General features: G+C 36.2%; 3 protein-coding genes across 5 annotated transcripts; 1 reads left to right on the top strand and 2 right to left on the bottom strand.

Annotated features, from left to right (window-relative positions):
• Positions 1 to 674: 674 nt before the first annotated feature.
• Positions 675 to 2,948, bottom strand: LOC111790288 (sugar transport protein 13-like). The gene is made up of 4 exons (XM_023671150.1): positions 2,814 to 2,948; positions 2,414 to 2,739; positions 1,701 to 1,825; positions 675 to 1,611 (listed from the first exon to the last, which is right to left on the bottom strand). The coding sequence occupies exons 1-4, from the start codon at positions 2,944 to 2,946 to the stop codon at positions 675 to 677; spliced, it is 1,521 nt and encodes a 506-aa protein (XP_023526918.1). The 5' UTR covers positions 2,947 to 2,948.
• Positions 2,949 to 6,642: 3,694 nt separating this feature from the next.
• LOC111789640 (sugar transport protein 13-like) lies at positions 6,643 to 11,387 on the top strand. The gene is made up of 5 exons (XM_023670275.1): positions 6,643 to 6,892; positions 7,413 to 7,738; positions 9,346 to 9,470; positions 9,566 to 9,857; positions 10,607 to 11,387. The coding sequence occupies exons 1-5, from the start codon at positions 6,754 to 6,756 to the stop codon at positions 11,273 to 11,275; spliced, it is 1,551 nt and encodes a 516-aa protein (XP_023526043.1). The 5' UTR covers positions 6,643 to 6,753; the 3' UTR covers positions 11,276 to 11,387.
• Positions 11,388 to 12,274: 887 nt separating this feature from the next.
• Positions 12,275 to 21,396, bottom strand: LOC111789637 (long chain acyl-CoA synthetase 6, peroxisomal-like). Of its 3 annotated transcripts, XM_023670271.1 has the most exons (24): positions 21,225 to 21,396; positions 20,980 to 21,142; positions 19,726 to 19,786; positions 19,563 to 19,640; positions 19,382 to 19,453; positions 19,217 to 19,298; positions 18,925 to 19,030; positions 18,759 to 18,835; positions 18,533 to 18,577; positions 18,342 to 18,428; positions 17,631 to 17,720; positions 17,442 to 17,521; positions 17,246 to 17,339; positions 17,055 to 17,143; positions 16,883 to 16,971; positions 15,632 to 15,761; positions 15,371 to 15,489; positions 14,760 to 14,883; positions 14,589 to 14,675; positions 14,282 to 14,385; positions 14,070 to 14,155; positions 12,950 to 13,036; positions 12,763 to 12,849; positions 12,275 to 12,684 (listed from the first exon to the last, which is right to left on the bottom strand). In XM_023670271.1, the coding sequence occupies exons 2-24, from the start codon at positions 21,095 to 21,097 to the stop codon at positions 12,589 to 12,591; spliced, it is 2,088 nt and encodes a 695-aa protein (XP_023526039.1). In that variant the 5' UTR covers positions 21,098 to 21,142; positions 21,225 to 21,396; the 3' UTR covers positions 12,275 to 12,588. The 3 variants fall into 3 exon arrangements, with proteins under 3 accessions (XP_023526039.1, XP_023526040.1, XP_023526041.1); XM_023670272.1 differs by lacking the exons at positions 20,980 to 21,142; positions 21,225 to 21,396 and adding an exon at positions 20,204 to 20,553; XM_023670273.1 differs by lacking the exons at positions 20,980 to 21,142; positions 21,225 to 21,396 and having other exon boundaries at positions 19,382 to 19,445; positions 19,726 to 19,969.
• Positions 21,397 to 23,237: the final 1,841 nt, after the last annotated feature.

The following is a 23,237-nucleotide window of genomic DNA, read 5'->3' as shown; positions in this document are numbered from 1 at the left end:
TTTTTTTTTGTTTTTCGGTTTCCCTTTAATGTTTTAGAACACTTCTACTATAGTGAGTTTCTATATCTTTTAAGGAATGTTTCATTCTCCTCTCCAACTAATGTAGGATCTCACAATCTACCATCTTTAGGTGCCCAATGTCCTCGTTGACACCTCATTTGGTGTCTAACACTGATACCATTGGTAACAGCCTAAGCTCACCGCTAGCATAGAGGCAACAGACTAAGGATAGATTAGTCATAAGACCTTAAGGCTAACACGAAAGACTTAGCAACTAGATTTGTTAAAAATGAGCTAAGGAACCTAAGAATCAAGGAAATGGATGGACCGATGACCTAGTCCAGATCAAAGACGCAAGAAAAACTTGTCAGGAATAAAACTTAATTCATTCCAAAAAGATTACTTATAAAATTAGTTACTCAATAGATTATTTTACTCACTAAAATAATTTAAATTTCTTTCTAGATAAATGTAATGTGGCATGATCGAGACGATGATATAAACGAGATGTAGACTTTAGGATTACTGTAAACAAACCGGATTCCCGATGAGCGGTCGTTACTATAAAAACTAAAAATCCCTTACAAATTGCATTTTTACCAAGGAACAAGTACCCTAAACAAGTATATATTGCCATGATTGGGGCAACAAAATCAAAAGACGAGCAAACCAAATCAAACTTTCTCACACACATCATTCATAAATCTCTTCCAAAACCAATGTCGCTTCCAAACTCTCTCCGTCATTTCCTCGATCGGAACGCCCTTCGTCTCCGGGACCAAGAACACCACGAACACAGACATCACAAACACCCAACCAGAGAAGAACAAGAAGATCCCAAACTTCATATGACACAACATCGACAAAAATGACTGTGCTATCACGAAAGTAAACACCATATTCACACAAACCGTGACACTTTGCCCAGCCGATCTCACCTCCAATGGAAAGGTCTCGCTCGGAATCAACCATCCCAATGGACCCCAAGACCAAGCAAAAGACGAAACAAAAGTGCACACCATCAACACCACCACAATCGCCATCCCCCGCGACATGTTGTTCGTGTTGTCATCCAATTTCAACCCGAGCACCACCGCGATGATCATTTGAGATATGAACATTTGAACTCCAGCTTCGATCAACAACACTCGTCGACCGAGCTTATCGACCGAGTAAATCGACACCAACGTCGATAGCACATTGACAGCGCCTGTTATCACTGAAGAATACAGCGACGCATCGCTGCCAAACCCCAACGTGCTGAATAAAACAGGAGCATAAAACATAATCGCGTTGATTCCTGTGAATTGTTGGAAGATCTGCAACATTACGGCTATCACAAACGGCGGGCGATTCTGCCGCTTAAGGAGACTTTTGAATGGATGCTTCACTGCTTGAGCAATGCGGCTTGCCTCGACGATCTCCATGTACTCTGGATCGACATTGTTTGTGCCTCTAATTTTCTTCAGCACTGATTTTCCTTTCTCTAAATGGCCGCGTTCGATCAAGCTATTTGGAGTATCATTCACCAAGATTGCTCCAAGAGTTAATAGCAATGCTGGAACACCCGCCAGCCCCAGTGATACCCTCCAGCCCCATCCTCCTTCAATTCTGTCGTACATTATGAATTTGTTTTTTAAAAAAATATAAACTTGATCACAACCCATAAGCTAAAAATACGTTTAGAGTTCAAATCTTACTTGGATGTGCCATAATTGACCAGGTTTGCGAACAAAATTCCGAGGGTTACGTCGAACTGGAACAGTATATTCAAAGCTCCACGAATCCTCGTCGGAGCTATCTCTGAGAGAAACAGAGGTACTGCCTACTTTCACCAAAATTACAGTATGTTAAGAACGAGAAACATAAGCTATCTCCGAGAGAAACAGAGCCACAGCCTACTTTGACTCACGAACCTCTAAAATGGTATGATATTGTCCACTTTGAGCCTAAGCTTTTAGGCTTTGCTTTGGGTTCCCTAAGATGCTTCCTACCAAAAAGATAGGATCATTCCCTCCCAACAATCTTCCCTTCGAACAAAGTACACCACACAACCTCCCCTGATGCCTATGGAGCCCTCGAACAGGCTCCTCTTAATTAAGGCTAGACTCCTTCTCTGAGTCATCGAACAAAGTACAAGGAGTCCTCAAACAAAGTACACCCTTTCTTTTATAATTGAGTTACTTTTGACTACACATTCGAGACTCACAACTTCTTTATTCGACATTTGACGATTCTATTGACACGAAACATTTGAGGATTCTATTGACATGACTAACTGAAGATCATGATTCTGATACCATATTAGAAATCGTACATGTATCACCCATATTTTAATATCTTATATCAAATTTTATAATAACACAAGCTCTGTTTAAAACTAGTAGAGATTCAAGAAGGAATGCAAGCAAACCTGGTTGGCAAATCCAACGCCACAACCGAGAGAGATTCTTCCAAGAATGAGCATGAGGAGGCTGACGGCGGTGGCGTTCAAAACAGTTCCGACAATGAAGAAAATCCCAGCAATAAGCATAGTATGCTTCCGACCAAGAACTCTGGTCGTGTAAGAAGCGAAAAACGTGGCAGTCAACGCCGCCAGATACAGAGAAGAAGTGAATAACTGTAAGCTTTCATTGTCGTATTTACAGTAATTACTCTCCTCCGCTTCGTGACTTTGAATCCTCTCGTACACCGCCGGAAAGAATTCTCTCAAGAACGAAGGCATCGACGTCACTCCCCCTGTTTCGACATGTCGATCAATTCCCCCATAAACAAACTAAGAACAGAGTCAAAATTGAGATAAATTAACTCACCAGACACGCCGATATCATAGCCGAACATAAGCCCTCCGGTGGCCGCCAATATACACGAAATAATAACCACCGGCGTTATCTTAGCCTCGAACTCGACGCCGCCCGGAGCCACCGCAAACGCTGCTGCAGGCATTGTTACCAAAATTTTCCGATGGAGATTGATTGTTCAAACGTGTGGAATTTGAATATTCATAATGAATTGGATAAGAATGAACAGAACGGCAGTTTCCAAAACAGAGTAAAATCCCAAGTTTTTTGCGGACGAACAGAGCATCGTATGGGTGTGTCGGATCAACTGTTTCAGAAACAGAGTATATATATATAGTAAGAGTGGTTAAGAGATAATGAAGAAGTAAAGTAAATGGCCATGAGATTACATGGAAATGTTATCCAAATTCAACCAAATGAAACGTTCCAATGTATTCAAACTGACCAAATTCATGTAGATTTAAACACATCCATCCTTTTTTTCATCAAAAAAAGGAAAAATAATAAGACATTATTTTTTTTCCATTTATGTTTCATTTTTTTTGTTTCTCTAACATTACCTAAAATGGAAGAACATTAATGTACATATTCCGACCCATATAATCATTGACCCATGACGTATACTTGTCAACCTCATGATTATAAAATATCTTTATTAGAGAACATGAAATCTTACGAGAAGAAACTACCAAAAGTTATTAAATCTATATCACAACAATTTCATTAACAATTACCTTTCCTCTCCATTTACAATCTCTTATATGCTAAATAAATATATTTTTTAAAAGATTAAAAGATTATATTATAATATTAAAATTTTAAAAATGATGTTTAACATTAAATTATATTTTTTTCTTATTACATATTATTAGAGATTATATTGAAAAATGGAAAATTATATATTAAAACATTTTTTATATATATATTTATATATAACAGTGAAAAAAAAATCTTGAAATTAACCTATGCGTGCAAAAATAAATAAAAAATTTTGAGATAGGAGTGCTTTTTTTTGTAAAATAAATAAATAAATTTAAGTAATTTCCTTAATTCAAATATTAAAATTCAAATTTAGTATACTTTTAAATGTTAGACTTTGGATTTGATTAATTTTTAAAATTTGGAATTAAATTGACATATGTAATTTAGATTTTAATTACCAAAACTTTAAAAAAGTAATTCTCAATTATTTAAAATATTTAATACATTTCCTAATAATTAACTATAATTAGGATTTGTTTTCATAAAATTTTATATTTTATTAAAAAAACTATCTTATTTACTTACATTATGTCATTATGTCATTATAATGATGCGATACTCGAGTAAATAATACAAACACGAATGAACGATAATTTATTTAATTGCTTGTCAATTAATAGCATTATAGGAACACCACAATCGAGAGTCAAGTATTTATTGATGTCTTCGAGTAAATTGAAATCGAAAGCTGACACGTTAGCAGGTGGCACATGAATCGTGGATTGGACTATGTTGTTTTTCGTTTATGTTCTTATTTCTCCATGAAAAAAGATTGAACACACTATGTGTGATAAATAAGTTGCACTACTTTTCACCCCTATTTCCAGCCACAATATTTAATCTCTTTTTTATTTTATTTTATTTTTTATAAATCTTCCATTTTTATTTTACCTAATTTCAGATCGTTTAACATACTCATGACACGTTTTAATGAGAATTTCTTTTACGACTTTGTCAGACTTTAGGTGAGATTCTCTTTCGTCGATCGAACATAACTAATACAAAAATTAAACTTATTTAGCCATAAACGCAGCCCGTGCATGCATATTAATTTATATTTTAGTTGACTTGTCTATTATATTATTTTAATTTTTATCGAAATCAAATAATAAATGATTACAATAATTAAATTAAAATACTCCATTTTTAATTGGATAGCCAATAATTGAGTACTTATACTAAGTTAATTTACTATTAATTAGTTAATAGTTACATGGAGATTAACTTAATTTAACCACCAATTCTAACTAATGAACTAAATATATTTAATATATTTTTTGTTAATTAATTAATAATTTCATTTGTTTAATGATTTTTATTTATGAATTAAATTTGAAAAAGAAAAAAAAAAGTTGGTGGGCGACGTCAGCTCGAAAGGTCACCAAAATGCTTGGTATCATATTGCACGTTTTGTTTGGGGCCCATCTACAATTAATTGAAATTAAGTGGAGCAAATTAAAAATAACAAAAAGTTCTTAAGAAGATTCATTGGTCTGCTGAAAATGGAACTTTTTGTATGATGGGTTAGTTGAAAATTTTTAAATATTAAGGCCACAATCTCCCAATTTCCATTTTTTTAGGGCAAATTTTCAATTTTTAAAATATTAAGGCCACAATCTCGCAATTTCCATTTGTTTTGGTGCCCTTTTGAAAATTGGTGGATGAGAGTTTTCCCAACAACTAATCCCAATTAATTTTTAATTTTGTAATTACAATTACCATTTAATCTATAATACATCAACTTTTTACCATACTTAATTATATTTTTACAATATTTTATTTAAGATAATAAAATATTGTTTTTAACATGAAACGGTGTAAAAAGAATAGACCAAATAAAAACGTGGTTTAATATTTTAGTATAATAAAATAAACGATGTTTAATATTTTAATATTTTAGGCGACGCAAGAACGAATTGACTTAACTCACTCGTTGCTGAGAAATGAGAGATACACAATTGCAAGTCCGCTGCCATCAAAATGTGATTGTGACAATATCTTATATTGGGTACATAGGGATACAAAATATTTCTTATAAGAATGAGAACGCGTTTTAAAATCGTGAAATTGATGATGATACGTAACGGGTCAAGCAGTTAATATCTACTAACGGTAGACTTGAGCTATTATAAATGGTATCAAAGCTAGACACTAGACGATGTGTCAGCGAGGTCGTTAGCTCCTAAGAGGTGGATTGTGTGAGATCCCACATTGGTTGAAAAGGGTGTAGAAACCTCTTCATAATAGACACGTTTTAAAATTGTAAGGCTGATGATAATACGTAATGGGTGCGAACCGTATCCACTAGTGGTGGTGGTGTTTATGAATAGAAAATTGCAACTCGCAACTGCAATAACACATTGGTATAATTTTTTTTTATTATTTTTAAAATATATTGTAAAGTATTGGAAGACAATGATTTTTTAGCAATAAATTAAATTTAATTGCACATGTGGATCTATTATTTAATCCATAATTAGTAAACTTTATCCAAAAATTACAAATCTTGTCCAATTACAAATCTTGTCCTGTCACTTATGACTCAACATTCCACCAATTGATTTTATTTTGACTTTCAGAGTCCACGTAAGACTTTTTATTATTATTATTATTATTATTTGTAATTATTTACTATTAAATAACCATTTATTTTATTTCAAAATATATTTTGAAAACTATTTATATAGTTAATTTTTGAATTTTTAAAAGTTTAGGGACCTAATTGAAATATAACGGACAGTTATAATATTTTTGTCTCCTCTTTTCTCTAAAGTATAAAATTGGAATAATTTAGTTTTAATTTGTTTCGTAGTTAATTATTGGTTTTGGTTTTTCATATTAAAAAATTGCAATTTGGTCCGTGTAATTTAGTCAAATTTCAATTTGATCCTTTTATTTAGTTTTAATTACTTGTGACTCACTTTTATGTTGCCACGTGGCGAAATCCTGGCGGAGGCACGGCTGCCGCTGGGCTATCGTCCTACGTTCTGACAAGTGCAGTCTGTTACTCCCCCAGCCTATAAATTCCTCACGCAGTATCACGCTCCTCACACCAAATTATCTCTCCTCTTCTTCATTGTTCTTCGTTCTTGGTTACCATTTCAGCGTTCTTTACAGGAAGTAGTTTTCTGGAGATTTTGATTAGGTGATTGTGTTTACTAAGAACACTGCACATACAATCACCGCAACCATGCCTGCCGGAGGATTCTCCGCCGTGAGCAAGAACGACGGCACCGTGTTCGAGGCTAAAATCACTCCGATCGTCGTCATTTCTTGTGTAATGGCGGCTACCGGCGGCCTCATGTTCGGCTACGACGTCGGTATCTCAGGTCACTATTGAAACTTTCTCTTAAACTTTCTTATAAATTGAAAATCAACACAACACGATTTCAGTTGTCGTGAATCAGGAACGACATTTGTTGAAATTAACACGGATATACTCTGACTTCAAATCGTCTGAAATCTTCGTACACAGTGATTTTATGATTGTTTCTGTAGATCCTCAACTTAGGGCCATTACGATTTACTGTGTGTTTCTGTGATTACGACCGTAAGTACCTTCTTGGATGATGAAAGTCTAGGTTAATTTAGAGAATAAGTCCAAAATAAAACCACTTATACTTAAATGGACGATATCATACTGACTCATGATTATATCATTTGCTTCTTCTGGTTTTCCATTTTTGATCAATTTTTGGTTAATCGAAATTCTGAACGTACGGCCATTACGATTGATGAGTGTTTCTGCTATGACGGCGATGTGCTCGATTACCCTACCAGTAGACCTTATAGCGTTTTATTTATTGATCGATTCTGTTTGATCAATTTTTGGTTAATCGATAAACGCAGGAGGAGTTACTTCGATGCCGGATTTCTTGAAGAAGTTCTTTCCAGTGGTGTACAGGAAGACGCAGATGAAGGAAGAAATCGACAGCAACTACTGTAAATACGATAATCAAGGCCTTCAATTATTTACATCGTCGCTGTATTTGGCGGGTTTAACAGCGACTTTCTTTGCTTCCTACACCACGAGGAGGCTTGGAAGAAGGCTAACGATGTTGATTGCGGGCGTGTTCTTCATTATTGGAACCGTCCTTAATGCCACCGCTGAAAACCTGACGATGCTCATCCTGGGCAGAATCTCGCTCGGCTGTGGAGTTGGCTTCGCTAATCAGGTACATTTACAAGTTTTGATTGCTATAAAATGATGGTTTCCTGGAATAAACAAACGTCCAAATTGCGTCTTTTTTATCTTTAAAAAAAATGTAAATCCATGTTTTGTCAATAACAAATAGTTTTTCGATCTGATCATTATTTATTGGTTAAATTATAAATTTAATCTTTACATTAATATATAGTATTTTATCTAGAAAAAACCTATAGAATGATTAGAAATTAACTCAAATTAAGGAGAAAAATGTAAGTAATACTTTTTAAGAGAAGATTCAATGATCAAAAAAGGTATTTTTTAAAAAACAAAAAAAAATTAAGAGTAATTTTTAGCTGCCCGTAGTTCATTTGGATAACTTATATTATTAACATAATTCCTCCTAAAATGATATGGGAAAAATAAATAAATGTAAATATCATTTATTTTTTTTAATTCAACATTTAATGTGTGGAGTTTATATTCAAGAGAATGTATCATTACATTTCCCATGATTGTTTGTGCCTTGAAAAGTAACATCGGGAAAAGAAAAAAAAAACCATATTCTTTTCTACTCATAATTTATTTACTATAATTTTCTAAAATTATTTTTGTTGAAAATAATTTTTTTTTCTATTTATTAATACAGTAAAAACAATTAGAATTAGTAAGAACATGACTCTTCACAATAGTATGCTATTGTCTACTTTGAGCATAAGCTTTGATTTGGACTTCCCAAAATGTCTCACATTAATGGATATAAACCTATGATCATTGTTTAAATTAGTCGATGTAGACTTTCATCATCCACCAAAGATATAAGGTGGGGAAAATCCGAAAAGATAATTGAAACTTTTCAAATAAGGAGACATTAGAAGCTTGTGAATCGTAAAATATAGAGTTTCTCCTTTTCGGCTTATGGGTATTAATTTTTCACATGAAGCCTGCTACGTCACCCGTTGGTTTGCTTCTTCTACACCTTTCCTTACTATAAAATAGGCTCTTTTTTTCTTTTTCTTTTTCCTTTTTTTTTTCTTTTAAGAGATCACTTTCTGTTGAAAGCCATGATTTTGTTGTCCTTTCATTATCTCTTTAGATTATCAAAAATTATATTTCTACCTAGCTTATCATCCAATATATTAATCTGTTTTTTTTTCCAACCTAAACATAATTCAATCAATTAGAAAATAAATACTATATTTTAATAAGTTAGAATCGAGCCTTCTCGAGGAGAATATTATGCCTTTAGTTAGCAGTTTCAGCAGGGGTCTTGTGAAGGATTTTGGAAAGATTTTGTTCTTTTGATATTTAATATGATATTATTAACTAAATTTACTTTTTAGGTACGCCAGAACATATTTGATATACCATTTTTGTAATATGGTAAAGTATGTCACAAATATATTTAATATAAAGTAAATGGTTAATGTAAATTTGTGTCATTATTGCAAAATATTTTATCATGTGTCGAATTTGTAATCTATTTAATTAATAAACTTGGGTTTAAAGCTAAGTTTTTGTTAAATTTGTAGATGTATGATTATATGAAAAATGGGTTTGGTGATCACTAGTGTATTAGCTTCAATAATCTCGATCTTTTAGACTAATTAGAGTGGAAATGAATGTGTTAAACAGGCAGTGCCACTGTTCCTGTCGGAGATAGCCCCAACCAGAATCCGCGGAGGATTAAACATACTATTCCAGCTCAACGTCACCATCGGCATTCTCTTTGCAAATCTAGTCAACTATGGCACTTCCAAGTAAGTGCCACTGTTCAAGCGTAGCAGAACCTTTCATTTCAACGTTGAGTTTTGAATATAAATAATAATAATAAGCCTTTTTCATGTATGCACAGAATTGAGGGCGGATGGGGTTGGAGGCTGTCCCTGGGTTTGGCTGGAATTCCAGCCGGCCTCCTTACTCTGGGGGCTCTGATGGTGGTGGACACTCCCAACAGCCTCATTGAGCGCGGCCGTCTGGAGGAAGGCAAAGCGGTGCTTAGAAAGATACGTGGGATTGATAATGTCGAACCAGAGTTCTTGGAGTTGGTGGAGGCTAGCCGTGTGGCTCGAGAGATAAAGCACCCATTTAGAAACCTCCTCAAGCGGAGGAACCGCCCCCAGCTTGTCATTGCTGTTGCCTTGCAGGTTAGTCTCATACACAACTCATGTTCAATTCTTCACCATAAGTACTGCTTGAGCTCTGCTTTGTTGCAATGACATCAAATATTGTCTGCCATATGATCTCTGGAAATTTTAAGTTCATTTTTTTTTTACTAAATTCACCCTGGCAAGATAAGAGAATGATTGAGTATATAAGTGAGTACATAGTTCACCAAATCTAAATTACGAACCTTGTGCTTCAAATTGTTCCTCAAATTCATCAATCTAGTGTTGAAGATTGTTGGAGATTGTTGGGAGAGAAGTCTCACGTCGGCTAATTAAGAAGTTGATAATGAGTTTATAAGTAAGGAATACTATCTCCATGGTTGAAAGTGGTATTTCTAACATAGTATTAGAGTCATGCCCCTTAACTTAGTCATGTTAATAGAATTCTCAAATATCGAATAAAGAAGTTGTGAGCCTCGAATATGTAGTCAAAAGTGACTCAAGTGTCAAACAAAGGGTGTATTTTGTTCGAGAGCTCTAGAGAAGGAGTCGACCCTCGATTAAGTGGAGGCTGTTCGAGGAATCCATAGGCCTCAAGAAAGCTCTGTAAGTCTCGAATACTTTTCCATTGATCCCCATTGGTACAAAGCTTCTTGAGGAAACAAAAACAAAGTCATTTATGTTCAAGGTGAACAATATCATACTATTGGGAAGAGTCGTAATTCCTAACCGGCAGGATTTGAACCTTACACATCAAGCTCACCAAATCTTCGTCTTCTTCCAAACAGATATTCCAGCAATGTACAGGCATCAATGCGATTATGTTCTACGCTCCAGTCCTATTCAACACGCTGGGCTTCAAAAGTGGTGCTTCTTTGTACTCAGCCGTCATCACTGGAGCTGTCAACGTCGCCTCCACAGTCGTATCAATCTACTCCGTAGACAAAATCGGGCGCCGAATGCTGTTGCTTGAAGCCGGTGTACAGATGTTCATTTCCCAGTTGGTGATCGCCATAATTCTGGGCATCAAAGTAAAGGATCACTCCGACGATCTCACCAAAAGCTTCGCAATATTAGTTGTGGTCATGGTGTGCACCTTCGTCTCTTCGTTCGCATGGTCATGGGGGCCATTGGGGTGGCTGATCCCAAGCGAGACATTCCCATTGGAGACTCGTTCAGCAGGACAGAGCGTGACTGTTTGTGTGAATTTGCTGTTTACATTTGTGATAGCTCAGGCCTTCCTCTCGATGCTTTGCCATTTGAAGTCTGGGATATTCTTGTTCTTCTCCGGTTGGGTTTTGATAATGTCGGTGTTTGTGCTGTTCTTGCTGCCGGAGACCAAGAATGTACCAATTGAAGAAATGACAGAAAAGGTATGGAAACAGCATTGGTTTTGGAGGAGATTTGTTGGGGAGGATGATATTGAGTGTAAGAAAGTTGGAAACAACAGAAGCTAGTCTGAAGAAAACTACTCATGGGTTTAGACCTTCCCTCTAGTTGTAATGCCTTGTAATTTCTAGAAAGATGAAGTGGGATAATAAATTAATAAGCTAGAACAGTATTTGTACGCATTTGAGGAGCAATTTTGCTTCCGGCACAGAAGGGGTTGGGAAACAAGCAAGGAACTTTTATGTCATGAGCTCAAACCTTCAAAACCAAAAATATGTTCTTATAAATTAATTCTCGTATCTATCTATTTAGTCCTTTAAACCTAAACCATTTCATTTGCTCTAGATGATGCTCTAGATGATCCCACGGAAGAGGAAAACGAAACATTTTCTTAAGGGTGTGGAGAACTCTCTCCATAACGCATTCTATGAGATCGAGGGAAACGAAATGTTGATAAGGGTGTGAAAAACTCTGCCTAATAGAAGCATTTTATGAGATGAAACAAAGCATTTCTAATAAGAGTGTGAAAAACTCTCCTTAATAGACGCATCTTAAAAACTTGTTTTATGAGACCCCACATGTAAAAAAGTCACCGGTAAACACGTTTTAAAAATCCGTTTTATGAGATCGCACATTGGTTAAGAGAGGGGACAAAACATTCCTTATAAAGATGTGAAAAACTCTCCAAACTCTCCCTATCCCACATTAGTTGGAGAGTGGAACAAAACATTCAAGTGAAAAACTCTACCTAATAGATGCATTTTAAAAACCGTGAGACTAACGGCAATACATAACAGATCAAAACGAACAATATTTACTACCGGTTGGGCTGTTACACTATAATTCTAATTAATTCATAGAGATAACAAAATTGTGCCTTCGCAACATATACCCAAAAAAACATTATTTAGAGTGGAATTTAATAGATACATTATCCCAAGTTTAGGTATATTGGCGTATAGCCAGTTTGTTTCTTCATGGTTGCTGTGCTAACAGTGGCCACAAGCTTGCTACTTGCAATTGTTAAAGTTCAGGAGGCTTAAGAAAAGAGGAGCATTGGCCACATATGAGCAGAAGCACAATTATCTAACTTATTTTACTCCAAGCTGAAAGAAGATTTGAAGTAATCAAATTTATTCAATAAAATGAACTGCAAAATTACTCAGAATATATAAAAATAGTAACGATTTCCATCGTCCTCTTTCTTGGACGAACTATCGAGACTTAGACAATGAGAACTTTCCATCGTCCTCTTTCTTGGACTAACTATCGAGACTTAGACAATGAGAACTTTCCATCGTCCTCTTTCGTTTTCAAGATCCTAAGAGATTCAACTTCGCTATACCTTTTTCAAGGAGAAGATAGGGATGGAGAGTGAGAGCTACATCTTCTGGGAGGACGGATCAGATGAAGCAAGCTCGGCGTACATTCTCGATATTGCGCTGGCAAAGTATTCCTTGGCTTGGGGTCTCTTGATCTGTGGAGAAAAAAGTATCTCAGATCAGCCATATCATACTACTCCTCTCAAGATAGTTACTACACATTGGCTACTTGCCTTGAATGTAGGAGTGAGAAGACCATTCTCCAACGTGAAAGGCTCATGGACCAAAGTGATAGCTTTTACAAATTCAAAACCTCTCAACTGGAAATAAACAAGGAGATTGTGTTTGTTTTATAATTGCGCGAGTGAGAGCTCGCATAATCGAATCAATAATTTACACAATAATTGCTAGCTTGCTTGCCTGTGCCTCTCTTCCAACGGCATCCATGTCGGCCAAGACTGCAGCCCTTGCTCTCGGGTCATTGCAGAGTTGGTTTAGATCATTGTACTGCACATTAATTGTTAAACGAACACTTGATTAGAAAGATGGGAAAAAAATGTTGTGTTGGGAGTTAGTCCCACGTTGGGCTAATTTAAGGAATGATCCTGGGTTTATAAGTGAGGAATACTATCTCCATTGATAATGAGGCCTTTTGGGGAAGCCCAAACCAAAGCCATGAGAGCTTATGCTCAAACTGGACAATATCATACCATTGTGGAGAGTCGTGATTCCTAACATGGTATCAGAATCATGCCCTAAACTTAGCCATTAGCCATGATAATAGAATCCTCAAATATCAAACAAAGAATTGTGAGTCTCGAAGGTATAGTCAAAGAGTGACTAAAGTGTCGAACAAATGGTGTACTTTGTTCGAGGGCTCCAGAGAAAGGAGCCGAGCCTCGATAAGGGGAGGCCCTTGAGGCTTATAGTGTATTTTGTTCGAAGGGAGCATTGTTGGGAGTGAGTCCCACATTGGCAAATTTAGGAAATGATCATGGGTTTATAAGTGAGGAATACTATCTCCATTGATAATAAGGCCTTTTGGGGAAGCCCAAAGCAAAGCCATGAGAGCTTATGCTCAAACTGGACAATACCATACCATTGTGGAGAGTCGTGATTCCTAACATAAAGTCCTATACGACCACAAAATAAGTGCCCGAAGGCAGTTCTTTCTGAAACTGTCTAATGTTTTGCTTGAAGGATACAGAGCAAAGCAACTCAGGTTCTACTAGCTGAACTTACAAGTTAACAAATTAGAGTAGCCATTCATTGTCCCTCTTGCCCTCTTGTAACCAACACTACACTTCCTATCTAGCGTCACGTCGGTTGATTCGACCATAAAATTTTACCATCAAGTAAGCACATACTTAACACCTCTAGGCTAGATGCAGGTTTCTTTTCTCAACAACTTCCATTAGTTTCCTTAGGGACTAAAAATTTCTCGATTGACTAAAAAGTGGAGCTTATTTGCAACTCAAGTTTAGGATGGAGCCCAATGTGTAATATTTCCAAGACTAAGACGCAAAACTAGTGTGTGTACCTTAATGCCTTCAGAAGAAGCCCATGCTTTCAACGTCTCCAAATCAACTGAGACTACAGCTACCAGAGATGCATTGAAGCTATCACCTTCAGGATGTAGCAAAGAGCATCAGTAACCAAGTGGCACTAATACGTGGTGGCACGTATAATGACTAGTGATATTGCATGTCAAGAGAAAAGGGTAAAGAAATTGTAGAGAATCCCATTTCTCACCGTAAACAAAGCATTGGGCAACAAACTTGCACTTCGCATACACATTCTCAATTTTCTCTGGTGCAATGTACTCTCCCTGAGCCAACTTAAAGATGTTCTTCTTCCTGTGGACAAGTACAATACTTTTTAACAAAAGAAGGAAATCCCTCAACCAAAAAGATGCATAGGAGATTTATATAAGCTTAAGAGCGCTTCTCAGAGAAAGAAAAAATTCCAGAATTCTTATTGTAGCAATCTTTTAACTGACAAGTCTGTCCCAATTCTATAAGTCAAAAGACGAGAAAGAGAAGCGAGCGATAGAGCTCACCTGTCGATAATTTTTAAACGACCACCAGGCATCCATAATCCAATATCTCCCGTATGGAGCCAGCCATCTTCATCAACAGCCTCCCTCCTGTCCAATTCAAATCATTATTTAAATTCTTAAGTACTCCATCAATTAAAATCATGCAAAGCGATGAGGAAAGAAAACTGTTACGTCTGCACTTCTTCTTTGAAATAGCCTTTGAAAACAATGGGACCTCTGACACAGATCTCACCACGAGAATAGGGCTGATCATCAGATGTGTAATTCATCTCTGGAACGTCCACGAGCTTTATTTCTAAAACAGAAATGAAGGAAAATCTCAACTCAGGATTCGGAATAGTGAATCAAAAACAATTACAGTGAGCATGAACAAAGGCCTCAGAAACGATGGGAAATCAAGTTACCCACTCGGTACAATACCATCATAAGTTACTCAGCATCTAATTGATATTACAATTTCTTTTTTAAGGGAAGAAAACAATATGACCGGCCTACTTACACCAATGAACGTATGAAAAAGAACTTAAAACCTATGGTTTTTACCATACATCCAATGGTTAGGGGGTGACAGACACATTGAATACTTTTCCCTTTTAGACCGACAACTTCAAAGCAATGTCCCACACTTTCACAAAATTGAGTTTGTTGCATATCAGAATTCCAGTAAAATAGCAGCAGAGTCGAGATGCAATCCTCATAAATTTTTCATGCATTTATCACCAAAAACTCCTCGAGCACGACTTAAATTCCAAATGACTGAGAAGCTTATGTCAGCAGCTTACCACAAGCCGGATTAGGAGCCCCAACATGACCACAAAGGGTGTCGTCTGGGTCCATAGCACTTATAACACAAGATGTTTCTGTCATTCCATACCCTTCAAATACTAAACCACCAAAGCAGCTGTGGAGCAATAACATCTAATTCTTCAGAAACTAAAAGGAAGCTGAAACAAATATGATAATAATACACAAGAGGACAAGAATAAAAATAATAACTCCGTCACCAAGATTCAAAACTCTGAAAGAAAAAGATAAAAACTCACATTTTTAAAAATTCCAGTATATCAGGAGACAATGGTGAGGCACCTGACGCCAATACACGAACCCGTCCTCCGATCTTTGCCTTTATCTTATTAAACACCAATTTATCCCAGATGGGAGATGGAATTTTTCCTATAATTGCAGAATGCCTCGTAATACAAACAATAAATTGCAACATTTTGAAATACTAACACGTAAGAAAGGAAATGAAAAGTAAGGTTGAACCCTATAAATAGATGCAAGTAGGAATCAATAAGCAAAATTTGTAAAAAGAGAGAAGGGCAAGGACGAGGACCTAAGAAACACAAAGACAAACCCGGGATATGGACATAACACAACACGGATACAGTGAATTTTTTATATAAAAAAGGACACTGGCCCATTGGGGACACTTTTTTTGTATAGAATATAGATATATTAATACTTCTTTATGGATAAGAACATGTAAATTTAATATAAAAACAAGATATATTTCATTAAAAACATATAAATTTAATCAATTAACGATATTTTGAAAATTTAAAAGATATAGAAGGATTAGCTGACTTTGACTAGAGGAAGAAGATGTCATCCTCATACTTTAGGAATGATCAAAATATATATGGAATAAAAAGATAAGAGTCTATAAGAGAATCTCTAATTTTCTTTTTCCTACTTAGATTAAATTTTTTCAAGAGTGGTGTCCAAACCATGTCCAGTTTATTTAAAATTAGAAAAAGTACATACATATATATACACATTCATATACAATATAATATAATTCAGACACATTTTTTAGCATGTTGGACACGTGTCCGGAGTGTGCCGATAAGTGTCCATTCTTCCTAGACAAAGACTCGAGAAAAGTTTAGCCACTCATTTAATATAAACTTCTGATGCAAAATCTTGAGGAAGTTGAATCCGAGGGGTGGGTTTTCAGTTGAATCAACTTCCCACATTTGCCTAGCGCTAAGGCTAGACTTAAGTCCCTTTGGGTGTCATAAAAGTCAAAACCCCAAATGATCTATTCGGTATGCATTTTGACTTCTGTTTAATGTTTTTTACATTCACTTAATCAAATGAATTAACCGAATATCTAATTGATAGATTTTTTTTAAAACTGTTTATGGATTCTGTAATCTCAATAGGAAAATTTCTTAAAATAGTATTTCTATATCTTGAAATCATAAATAGATTTTTCAAAAAGAACAGTAGGACTTGTAGAAGCATGAAGCACGACATGCAAAAGTAAAGATTTACGGTTAAAACCATACCGCTCATTATTGCTTGCTTCTTGGAATTATAAGCGACATTAAACAGTCTCTCCTTCAGCACACCAGAGGTCTTTACAGCATTAATAATTCTGTTCACCACGTAATGAAACTCGGTGATAAGAGAAGCAATTTATTTTCTGATTGATCAATAACTTTCTATGCGTGATCTTACCCAGCATATATTCTGTTGTACAGCCTGGGAACACTGCAGAAGATCGTAGGTCTTAATGCGACCATATCATCCATTAATTTCATATTATCCTAATACACGTATAGAAGACCATATCAGTTTGCCTCTAGTAATGAATGACATCAATTAACCTGAGTATAACATAGAAAGACAGTATCGATATAGCTTCATACCCCCTGGTAAAAACCAACAGCAACCCCGAAATAAACCGATGAGACCTGGTTAGCCCGTTCGTATATATGTGCCAAGGGGAGGTATGATATGTAGCTGACAATTAGAATGTGAATTCAGTAGAAACCAAATATATCAATCAAACTAGATGACAGTGTCACACTACAGTAATGTAAAATTGAAACAGCCAATACTCACACATCTGAGGGGTATAATTTTAAGGCAAGAGAGCATCCAGCAACACTTGCAATTAAATTCCCATGTGTCAGAACAGCACCCTGGCAAGATATTAATGTGAGAATAAGAAAACATACCCTTGATCAAGTCAATGTTAAGCAATGTCAACGTCTTCGTGCTCGGAGAGAAAAGAAATCTTAGAAGTTACACCTTTGGGGTCCCAGTCGTACCACTCGTGTAGCAAATAGTTGCAATGTCATCAGGTTTTGGCGCGCAAAAAGGCTGGATGTTGCTGCTACCCTGAGGAAAGAATGCCCAATGACAAGGTTGCTTCAAAAAATGGGGTAAACTGTACATATAAGAACCCAAAAAGCATATTGCAAAAAGTTGCCAAAATACTGTCATTATGTAATACAATACTCAGTTATTCCCAACTGCACAAAACCTTAATTGTTAATTAGATATTACAATCATCCAAGAATGTGAGTCGGTCCAAGCCAACTTACCAACAACTCGATCCAAAAAATATTTCGTTTCTTTTAAAAACAAAAATGGTAGGATATTTAATATTCTAGAAGGGTAGTAACGTAGTGAGAACCCATGATAACAAAGAAATTTGTCACTATGCATCTACGCCAGATGCGGCAATATATTTTTGCTTTTTCAGTTTCTCTACTATCTCAATTAGGTACAAAGAAGATGAATGTTTCAAACTAGGGCTTTCCAATAATGATGGAACATGAAACGTAAAGACCTAATCACTGGTAAGGTTGATTTCTTTCTATATGCCTTGCAATCAATATAGAATAATGAAATCAAAATGCTCATATTTTAATGACATCACAGGAGGATTTTTCTGTTTTTTTTCTTTTCTTCTTTTCTTCTCCTTTCCAATTATATCATGGGAGATTAGGGGCTTACCTGACCAAGCAAACTTGCATATGTTAGAACCTGCACCCCAGTCGATGATGGAAGCGATGGTATTTGATCATCTATTCCACCTACAGCCTATAAAATTTGGAAGCTAAGACGATTAAATGATTGTAAGTTGTAACAGCAGCCGGAGATCAGAACCAAATTGAGATCAATTCCAAACACACGGTGATTCATACCACAATCAGGCGTACAGTTGGAATTTCTGATAAAAAGCTCAATAGCTGCAAGTTGAAAGTTAAATAATAAAGAATTATTTTCTGAAATCAAAACTTCAATGAAAAATCAAGAATATAGTTGTAATACTATGAGAAACTGGTCCTTCCAGCAATGTTATTTCTTTTAGATATCAAAGTCAATTTCTAACAATGTAGCAGACTGACTAAAATCTAATGTGTCACTCACAATATTCAATGTTTGAGGAACACAAAATATAACTTGTACAAGAGCATGATTTACAATGTACTTGACCGCATCAGGACCTGTAAAACAGAAAGAAGTTCAAACACAAGGCCAAATGGGGAAGTTTTTTTTAAAAAAAAAAACAATATCCAGAGAAGAAATTACAAACCAAGGGTATCATATAAAGGAACTGATATGTAAGAATATGCTGAGCAGGCGTGATCAACTACAAGCCACTCAGGTCTGTTGATGAAATATAACCCGATGCAAGATCCCTGTGTTAAGAATACCAAGGATAGTTAGGCAACACTAGAGAAATAACAGTGTAGATACACGTTCATCAGGTTTAACAACTATACCAATCGCTGTGAAAAGAAATGATAGACTGAGCACTTTTCTATCTTTTTTAACAAAAAAAACTAAACACTATTCTATCCCTAGGCATTCATTCAGTCACTCACCTTTGGTATACCGTGATTTACAAGGCCAGAACCTAATGCTGTCCTAGAAGTACCTGCTTCTCCATATGTCATCCATTTGTACCTTGAACAGTGAAAGGAGGAGCAGAACTTTATGGAAACAGCCATTACCAAAAATTTGGAATTTTAAAGTAGCATAAAACTCACTCTCCAACTGTTCCATCATATCGGATCCGGGTACCTAGATATTTATAGTCTCTATATACATCAACTGAACGCCTAAAGTGGATAAAATAAAATCAGAAGCCATATAATCAACATTAGCAGTAAACAAATAACACCAGTTATTTATGATCAGAAACGAGAAAGAGGTGGTCAAGATACTCACGTAAAATTATCGTGCAGTGTACCAATTTCAGGATGATCAGGAAATCTATCCACGAGCTTCAACGGAGACCGAGCAGATCTACCATAAGGAAACAAATGATCTTTATGCGGCATAGCCATACAGAAAGGGCAAATCAAACTCAAACAACCCATTACTGCTTTACCTATATACATTCCACTTGCCAGTCTGCAATTTCTCTGGAAGCACAACACTGTAGCCATCCACTGCTCAGAATTAATAACTTTGACAATGTCAGCAAAGCAAGGGAGAAGAAGGAGAACAATTAGCATAAGGTATCACATATATTTACGAAAACAGGGTACAGCATTACTCATTTCCTCATATTTGATAATAGACAAGAAGATAGTCCCTTAAAATTTTCTAGACTTATACATATGTAAGAACTGTGGGTCGCAACCTTTACGTGCTTATTGTTTCGATTCAGATTCAGATTCAAAATGCTGTTCGTTTCTTACCCAAGTACCAACTAGAAACACCCAACCTCTAGTCCAATAATTACAAACTGGAGCTGAATAGTCCTGCAAAAGAGAACAGCCCCCAGAAACTCTACTGCTAAATGAATCTTCACACAGTGCAGATACCATAAATGCAAAGGAAGTGATAGAGGGGTTAATCGTAACTTCTAAATAGATATGATTCCTTCTCGAAATCGACCACTTTCCTGCAATCAGTTCCAATTCCAATTCAGCCTGGCCCCAAAGACTTCAACTACTTTGATAAAATTACAGCAACCCATTGATAGAGGTGGAAAGAGGAAGCACAGAAATTGAGATAAAAGGAATCGTGTGTCCCCACAACTTGCATGCCGAGTTTTTAAACTTTCCTTTTTCGTTTTTTCTTCAATAACTAGGTCCTAATGATAGTAATTTGTATTCACCCGCGTCCAAAGAATGCTTGGCAGCGTATAGATCTTTTGAAGCTAAGCATATTAATCACCAACACTGAACCCTCTGCCTTGCGACATAGAGAAAAAGAAGAAATATGAATGATATGAACCTCACTCATATGCATTTCACTCCGTACAAACCCCATTCAATCGAATTTGAGCTAGCTACAGAGACGATGCCCCACAACCGGACCCAACTACAGAGACGATGAGAATCCAAAAAAACTGGACTCAGAAAATAAGAAACTTAATCAGCAAACAATGTGAAAGCCCAATAGACATGGTACACAGCCCACAAGTGTTCAAACAGACAGCATTTAATCACCAATGCGTTTGGGCAACAAACCATAGATCTTATGGCCCCCACGTTTGCTCCGATTGGCCGACCACAACAGTCATACCTTCATCGGTTGTGGAACGTTACGTATCTCTAGCTTGAAATTACAAAATATTCGGAACAAATTACGCCATGAGCACTCAAAGAGCAAGTAAGCGAGAAAAGAGAGAGACCGTTAAAAAACTCGCCAGCAGTAGCATTGAGCCGGAGCTGAGAATAAGATAAGTCGTCGGCGGGAACAAGATGATCCTGAATAGCCTGTAGGCGACGTCGAGCCACCGAGGAATCCATGAGCACTCAAAGCTTTCAATCCGCCACTGCCAATCTAACAGATCACTGTAGAGACAAAACAAAAAGGAGATAGAATCGTAGTATTCAATCGGTGGATCAAGAAAAAGGTAAAATCATATATACATACCGGATAAAGAAATAAACAGGCACGCATCTTTAGGTAGATGACGGAACCAAGACGGCAACGGCGATGGATTCGGATATAGCTTTCCAATTCTTCTGAAAAGATAACTCAATGGTTCTATTATCCACAAACAGAGCTGTGATCCATGTGATGAACTAAAAACAAAACTGAAGAAATGATTTGAATGTTAAACGCATCCACATTCAATTCGTAGACTTTGATTTTTCATTTTTGTTTGGTCAACTTCCCATTTTCAGATTTTTGGCTTCAGTTACTTGGTTCGATCAAAATCCTGCGGCCTACGACTTCTCAAAATGTACAATTTTGCTTCAATTTTTTTTTTTTTTTGGGTTAAATTAATAAAAAAAAAAACTCTTTAAATTTGGAAAAATATTAAAAATATTCTATAATGGTATGATATTGTCCATCTTGAGAATGAGTTCTTATGGCTTTGACTCTCTACAATGTATGATATTGTCCACTTTGAGCTAAGCTCTAGTAACTTTGCTTTGGGCTTCTCAAAATGTTTCATACTAATGCAGAGAGTATTCCTTTATAAATCTATGATTATTTCCTAAATTAGGCCGAACTTTCATCATCCAACACCTCCCATCGAATTTAGAGTGAGTCATTTGTTCGATATTGGAGGATTTATCAATCTATTGGCACGACTAAATTTAGGGCATGGCTCTATACCATATTAGTCGAACACGACTCTCCACAAACGGTATGATATTGTCTACTTCGTCTCTTGATTTTGCTTTGGTTTCTAAAAGGCCTCATACCCAGAGTATTCTTTCATTATAAATTCATGATCATTCTCTAAATTAAGAATACACATCAATGAAGAATATATTTTTTTTTAATTTTAAAAAATAAAAGTTGAAGATATTAATGAAAATTTTGTAAGTTACAATATATTTTGTGTGTATTTAATCCAATAAATAATAATTTTTACTTTTCTATCAAAATGCAGTAAATACAAATTGCCCGTCGTCGACACGGACGTCGCCGAGTCATTCCGGCGTGGTCCGGCGAGGAGTTGCGCAGAGCATGAGTTCCGTCAGTGGCTATGGATCGGCATACTCCGCCGACATGTTAGCCATGGAAGAACTCCAGAGTGCAAACCAAGGCGCCATTATCCACTACAAGAACTCACTAATCCAGAACGAGAATACCGTCAACAACGCCGACGTTGTGGAGTGGGACTGAGCGGCGGTGGCAGTCGGTTAGATTTGACCTCCAAACTATTGTCGTTGGTCGCATCTCTCTCTCTCGCCCGACATGTCGATTAAAACGACGTCGCATTAAAGACGCTGCGACACCTCACATGCCCATTACGCTGCACCACTTCGACACCTATTTTTTGTCTTCTCTACGGTTTTCCCGGCGTTGACTTTGACCACCACGTGGGCTCCCACATTATGGGCCTCCCGACCCATTCTGCTTCAAGGCCCAGTCCATGTTTATCCTCTTTTCTTTTTATATAATATATATTTATTTATTTAATGCGTTAATGTTTGATCTCATTGACATGTTTTTTAATAATTTTTTTTACGATAAGATTGCTCCAAATAAAAGTCCGTTTAATAAAATTGTTGATATAGATAGTAATTTTCAGTCATTCTATTTTTACCATTATACCCTTAAAATTCCAATTTTTTTTGTAATGTGGTCGTAATTTATTAATATATTTCTTATTTACGAGAGGTCGGTGTTGACACCGAGGTAATCCATAAAAGCTTATAATTGACTACATTGCTTCACTGTATGTACCTAAAAAAAACAAGTCCAATAAAGACAATAATAATATCACCCACCTACCAAAAGGGGTAGAAGCTCTCGCCATTAGTCAAAAGCTCTAAAGTAACAACAAATCATACCCGGACTAAATCATTATGCTACATTCAGCCCTACCTCATACCTACTCGTTTGACTATAATAAAACAACACTCACGCGTTAATTACGCAAAGTTTAATACAAGCATGTTAATTAACGCGTTTACAAAAGAAAAC

Source organism: Cucurbita pepo, chromosome LG03 (assembly GCF_002806865.2).
Source record: "Cucurbita pepo subsp. pepo cultivar mu-cu-16 chromosome LG03, ASM280686v2, whole genome shotgun sequence".
Lineage (NCBI taxonomy): Eukaryota > Viridiplantae > Streptophyta > Magnoliopsida > Cucurbitales > Cucurbitaceae > Cucurbita > Cucurbita pepo.
The sequence above is the reverse complement of the archived record's forward strand: the minus strand, read 5'-3'. Positions and strand labels throughout refer to the sequence as shown.

Bases quoted from the DNA above. Each gene is read 5' to 3' on its own strand.
- LOC111790288 (XM_023671150.1), bottom strand. From the start codon at position 2,946: ATGCCTGCAGCAGCGTTTGCGGTGGCTCCGGGCGGCGTCGAGTTCGAG. The intron at 2,740-2,813 runs GTGAGTTAATTT...ATGTCGAAACAG, and splicing joins CTATGATATCGGCGTGTCTG to GGGGAGTGACGTCGATGCCT. The intron at 1,826-2,413 runs GTTTGCTTGCAT...TGGTGAAAGTAG, and splicing joins GCGTTGGATTTGCCAACCAG to GCAGTACCTCTGTTTCTCTC.
- LOC111789637 (XM_023670271.1), bottom strand. From the start codon at position 21,097: ATGGATTCCTCGGTGGCTCGACGTCGCCTACAGGCTATTCAGGATCAT. The intron at 19,031-19,216 runs GTGAGTGACTGA...TTCTTAACACAG, and splicing joins TAAATCACGGTATACCAAAG to GGATCTTGCATCGGGTTATA. The intron at 15,490-15,631 runs GTGAGTTTTTAT...ATTGCTCCACAG, and splicing joins ATACTGGAATTTTTAAAAAT to CTGCTTTGGTGGTTTAGTAT.
- LOC111789640 (XM_023670275.1), top strand. From the start codon at position 6,754: ATGCCTGCCGGAGGATTCTCCGCCGTGAGCAAGAACGACGGCACCGTG. The intron at 7,739-9,345 runs GTACATTTACAA...TGTGTTAAACAG, and splicing joins GAGTTGGCTTCGCTAATCAG to GCAGTGCCACTGTTCCTGTC. The intron at 9,858-10,606 runs GTTAGTCTCATA...TCTTCCAAACAG, and splicing joins TCATTGCTGTTGCCTTGCAG to ATATTCCAGCAATGTACAGG.